This window comes from Arachis ipaensis, chromosome B05, assembly GCF_000816755.2.
Source record: "Arachis ipaensis cultivar K30076 chromosome B05, Araip1.1, whole genome shotgun sequence".
Lineage (NCBI taxonomy): Eukaryota > Viridiplantae > Streptophyta > Magnoliopsida > Fabales > Fabaceae > Arachis > Arachis ipaensis.
Genome location: NC_029789.2, coordinates 27163477 through 27169020, shown reverse-complemented (window position 1 = coordinate 27169020; position 5544 = coordinate 27163477). Strand labels below are relative to the sequence as shown.

General features: G+C 35.6%; 1 protein-coding gene and 2 non-coding genes across 4 annotated transcripts; 1 reads left to right on the top strand and 2 right to left on the bottom strand.

The window, feature by feature from the left end:
* On the bottom strand, nucleotides 266–339 carry TRNAN-GUU. The gene has a single exon. It is a non-coding gene; the product is annotated as a tRNA-Asn (tRNA).
* LOC107643503 (glutamic acid-rich protein) lies at nucleotides 1054–4003 on the bottom strand. Of its 2 annotated transcripts, XM_021123464.1 has the most exons (5): nucleotides 3354–4003; nucleotides 2712–2919; nucleotides 1889–2299; nucleotides 1532–1792; nucleotides 1054–1427 (listed from the first exon to the last, which is right to left on the bottom strand). In XM_021123464.1, the coding sequence occupies exons 1-5, from the start codon at nucleotides 3925–3927 to the stop codon at nucleotides 1340–1342; spliced, it is 1542 nt and encodes a 513-aa protein (XP_020979123.1). In that variant the 5' UTR covers nucleotides 3928–4003; the 3' UTR covers nucleotides 1054–1339. The 2 variants fall into 2 exon arrangements, with proteins under 2 accessions (XP_020979123.1, XP_016202658.1); XM_016347172.2 differs by having other exon boundaries at nucleotides 1532–2299.
* Nucleotides 4071–4144, top strand: TRNAV-AAC. Its single transcript has one exon. It is a non-coding gene; the product is annotated as a tRNA-Val (tRNA).

The window sequence follows — 5544 nt, the reverse complement described above, 5'->3', positions numbered from 1 at the left end:
AGTGATTTTAGTCGTTGATAAGCTTCGGAGCCCTCGTTTAAGCACAATGTTCATTTTTTTTGGGCTGCGTGGAGGTTGGAGAATGCCACGGTTTGGGACTTGGGAGAATGTCAAAGTGTGCGTGTCACTCAGCCACTGCCTCGAAAGCGTTCTGAAGGGGGCCAGAACATAAACCGTGCTTTTCTTGCTCCCGAAGTCTGTTTTTGAATGGATCATACGCATAGCAAAACGAAAGATTATAAGAACTGCAAAGGAAAGTATAATACGCTAGAGGAAGGGCTTGAACCTTCGACCTTGTGGTTAACAGCCACACGCTCTAACCAACTGAGCTACTCCAGCTTGGATAATTATAATTTTAATTTATATTAATACCTTCTTTAATGAAGGAAAAAACGGACGCAGATTTTTCTTCTTTGTTGGTAAAGGAGAAGGTCGATGTAATTCTTAATATCTTAGATTCTTAGTCTTAGGAAATATTGTTAACGAAAAAATCAAACAATTTTTTTAATAACATGACAAATGGCGCAGTACTATTAATCCAACTAAACTAAACTTCATTCCCGAAATAATTGGAATCATTTGAAGCATTGGAACGGAAATTGAGAGGCTAATTCTAATATATGTTTGTTAGTTCAGATATTGATACTAAATTTTAATTTTTATCTCTAGAATTTTAGTACTTCTAAAAAGTAGAGACAGGAATTAAAAATTTTTGGGACAAAAACTAAAATTTTAATAATATCTTATACCTAAAATACCTTCATTTCAATTAATTAATTCCATTTTTATTTTTTATGCAAATTAAATTAGAACTAAATTCTTATTTCAGTATATGTCTCACTTTACACCAAATATAATACTAAAACTTCTTTCAATCGTTGTCTTTGTCTCTTTTTGAAACACTAACTTGGAGACTTGTTAAAAAAATTATAAAATTAATCAATAATGAATGAAAATTTCAATAGATGCATGCTCAATTCTTATTGTTGAAACGTGTGATTTCAATCACATTTAGTAGTATGATTTTCCAAGTGGCCAATAGATCAGTCGTCGTTTTGATATGGCAGTTTGCGATATGAAAGCTTCCGATGAACATCTGGATTCCAACTCATGTGAAGAGAGAAATGATATTAATAAAGAATGATTTGGCAGTCATAGAAATAATGCTGCCCCTATGTTACTACAGAACTGTTTAATTGTACACTGATCCAAAAACTGGCATTTATGGCCAGCTAGAAAGTCCATTTGCATGCAATGTGGCTTTTTAGTTCTGATTCTCAATTTCCAACATGCTGGATAATGGTTTTAGCCTTGCAAATCTCTCGAATTTGGCATAGTACTAACTTTCCTTGGAAGCAGCTACGGCAGCTTTTAATCCATACTTGGCGAAAACATCACTTAGTACAGCCTTTTCCTTGATCTTTAACCTGCACCAATGTCAATGGAATAAACATTTTAGAATGAAAAGCAAGCATGAGAATCATCATCTGATAAACATGTGTAAAATGCACACAGATAATGAGATAATTACCTCTTTGCGGATCCAGGAACATCTAACTTTGGAACCTTCTTGCCTTTCTGTTTCTTAGCTCGCTTTTTCTTCTGCACGCTCTCTTGTCCAACATCAGCAGATGAATTTGGTTCAGCTGTAGGGTTTCTGTCTATCTGCTCTAAGGAAAGTGAACCAATTTCGGAATTGATCTGCATTTCCACACTATCATCATCATCGTCATCAATGAAAGCAGTGGCGGCATCCTGATCCTCTACAGAACCCTCTTCATCTTCTTCTTCTACACTATCATCAGAATCTGCCATGAAAGCGGTGGCAGCATGCAGATCCTCTACATAACCCTCTTCTTCTTCTTCTTCTTCTTCTTCTTCTTCTTCTTCTACACTATCATCATAATCTGTCATGAAAGCTGTGGCAGCAACCTGATCCCCTACAGAACCCTCTTCTTCATCCTCTTCACTCTCATCATAATCTCCTTTGAACACAGTGGCAGAATCAGGATCCTCTCCAGCACTCTCTTCTTCTCCTTCTCCGTATATTTGATTGTCTGCTTCATCTGAATCATCCGAAGTGGTCCCATCCCAAGAACTAAGGGCAGAATCCTTCACGTTCGAAACCTCATTTGAGTCCTCTTCAACACCAGAGACCATGAGAAGTGGAGTAGTGTTGAGATTTGCACTTGATTTCGGAGAAACAGGAGAGGAAGAATGTGCATTTACAAATTCACATTTTATTGGCTTCTGAATCTTGCCAAAAGCAATACTTTGTCCAGAATATAGCTCTATAAACCTGAAGGAATGATCATTTGAGTAAAATATGCCACCACAGGAAAAACAATTAAAATCACTGTGAGCCAGCAACACTTTCTGGCATTGATAATGGTACAAGAAATCAACAACCATTATCACTAGATCCTTAATTCCTAGAAATACACATCTGAAATCATTCCACTTCACCCGAGTAAAAGAAATGAAGCTTGAATTTGTTAACCAAGAGAAGAAAACAATCTTTTAAAGTTTTACATATTTTCACTGTGATAAATAAAATAAGAGTTTCTAAAAGGGAAAAAACTTTTAAGCTGGGTTAAAAGTCCAAATTCTCAAATACCCTTAGCACCACAAAGAAATTATCACCATAATATCTCTCTCATTGCAAGAACTCCATGCACTGTGTATAGACTAGAGTTCTAGAACACACCTACCTAACTGCATCTGCTTCACACTTGAAATCAACAAAAGCAAAACCCTTGCAAATAGGGTCCCGTGTCTTCTTGTTTCCAATAACTTCCGGGACGATATTCACTATGCCTGGAATCCCTTCAAATGAAGATTTCAGATCCCTATGAATGTTCTTCTTTTTCGGCAGGTTCACCAAGCGCACTCGACCACCAATAGGAACAACTTGGGCATCTTCAAAATTTCATGACAACAGTAATAGTCAAATGCCAAATTGTAGACACCGCAGAAAAAAGAAGTAAACAATGGCCTGTTTCATCCAAAGGCCAAACACAAACAAACAAACAAACAAACAAACAAACAAACAAACAAACAACAACATCAACAACATATAAACAACACTAGACCACTAGCAATTTCCTTTGACCATTACCAAGTTCTCATATTCTCTTTTCAGGCTCCATAAAATCTGCACTTCTGGATCAACAAAGATTACAGAATTCATGATAAGAAGAAAAAATTAAGAAACCATCAAAATCTGCTTAAAGGTTAAAACGAATGTATTATTTCACCAAACATAGTAACATGAAACACAAACAAGTGAATAATAGCACAAAAGCAATCACTCTGTGGAATAAAATTCGAACAGTTTTCAAATGTAACTAAACCTTTCTTCTTTTCTTCACTCTTTTTGGAGTTAACGACACCGCTCTTGAGCTTCTTCAAGTTAGCAGCTTGTGCTTCTCTGCTCTGACGCATTTCGTCGAGCAGCTTGTCCTCAACGGAAGTATCATACACTTTCCCTTCCCCGAACCCTCTGGGTTTGTGCTTCAACCACTTCCTCATCTTCTCAAACGGCATCATTCCCTCTTCATCACCACCTTCTTCGTCTTCGTCTTCGTCTTCATCATCATCGTCGTCGTAGTACTCATTATCGACGCCCAAAACGACGTCGTCGTCCTCAAAGTCTTCGTCGTCGTCGTCGTAGTAATCGAATTTATCGTCGTTCGTTTTCGTGCCACGACGCCGTCGCCTCCTCGAAGATGTGACAGGGGAGCGACGCGCGGCGCGTAAACTCACACGGGGTTGTCGGAACCGATGGAAGTGGAGACCAAAGCGCGAAAAGAGTGGGGAGACAATAGCCTGAGAGGCACGTGCGAGAGCGAAGGAATGGCACGTGCCGGTTCTCACTCGAACCGGCAAAAAATTGTAGGGGGCCGGAAGCAAAGCTGAACGGAGCATAGCTTCTTCCTTCTCCGATTTTCAGCTCCTCCTCCTTGCTGCTTCAGTTTATCGTTACCCAAACCAAAAAGTGTAATTAATTTAACATTTTTAAATTACATATATTATTATTATTACTAAATCTGTAATAACTCTAACAACAAGGTGTCGTGGTGTAGTTGGTTATCACGTCAGTCTAACACACTGAAGGTCTCCGGTTCGAGTCCGGGCGACGCCATGTTCTCTTTTTCTATGTTTTTCTTTTCTTTTTTATATTGGGCTCAAGGTATTCTTATATTTTTCTGGCATACCATAAATGATATGGGTCCTGACTCCTGAAGAATTAGGCTTTGACCAGGTTTGAATACCAAAGACAAATGGCACACTAAGAAAACAAAAACACGGACATTTAGATGTCACATGAATTTTTATATGAAACTAATAATTCAAAATTATTAAATAATTTAAGATTTTAAATAAATAAATTATCATCTAATAATTTTTAATTATCAATTTCAATAAAGTGAACTAACGAGTTTTAAAAATAAATATGGTACTAGAGAATTAACAGGCAAAATCTAACTTTTATGCATGATTAGTGTATGAAAATATATTTAATCATAAATTGAAACATTAGCAAAAGTGTTCAAACATCCACCAACTTAAAAGTCTTTCAAATAAAATCATTTATTTGAAGGAAAATGTTATTTGTATACCATAGAATTGGTGTACAAAGGTATGTATAACTATTCAATCTATCACTATAAATGTCACCAAAAAAAAAATCTTATCACTATAAATTAAATTGTGTCAACATAATATTATTTTTTCCTATTTTGTTTACTCTTAGATTATTAGCTTGATCAAATAATTAAATACTAAATTGAGTGTATAAATTCTGCTACTTTTTTTTTTTTTTACCAAAGATAGGAGACTCGAACCTGCAACCTCTTAATTGAGTATGGGGAGACTATGCCAGTTGAGCTATTACTTATTGGCAATTTGGAAAGATATGAGACTCGAACCCGCGACCTCTTAATTGAGTAATAGCTCAAATGGCATAAACTCCCCATACTCAATTAAGAGGTTGCGGGTTCGAGTTTTCTATCTTTCCAAATTTTTATAAATTCTGCTACTCTTATTCAAATGATAATCTAAAAGATTATAATATTATTTTGTATAAAAATTAAACTCTTAAAAATTATACCGGAATATTAGATATTTTATCAAAATATTATTGTGAGAACGACCCTCTTGTGTTTTTTTTTTAAAGGTAAAGAAAAGGTGGATCCTATATCAATTTTAATCATCTAGACACATGATTATAACTTTTAATAAAAGTACTAGTAATTATATTTTAATTTCGTGACTATAAAATTTGATTTGGGTAATAGGCAAGTTCTCCTACTATTATTACCCACGCTATAACAATCTTCATCCCCTTGGAAATTTTATGCATATTGACTTAATTATGTGTTCCTTACTTCCTTTCTCGGTGCTGCCTGTAATATCTCAAGGTCAAGCACTTCATGCACTCTATAGGACGCTAAAATGTAAATGTTTATTTGTTTAAACGGACAAATTTTATTTTTAAATGGGTTGAGTTCAATTAACTAAAAATAAATAATGGGTTAAACA

What these genes read in the sequence shown, in the direction of transcription:
- LOC107643503 (XM_016347172.2), bottom strand. Translation starts at nt 3,927, where the DNA reads ATGCTCCGTTCAGCTTTGCTTCCGGCCCCCTACAATTTTTTGCCGGTT. An exon ending in GAGTGAAGAAAAGAAGAAAG is followed by an intron (nt 2,920 to 3,353) that starts GTTTAGTTACAT and finishes GAAATTTTGAAG; the next exon opens with ATGCCCAAGTTGTTCCTATT. An exon ending in TGTGAAGCAGATGCAGTTAG is followed by an intron (nt 2,300 to 2,711) that starts GTAGGTGTGTTC and finishes TCATTCCTTCAG; the next exon opens with GTTTATAGAGCTATATTCTG.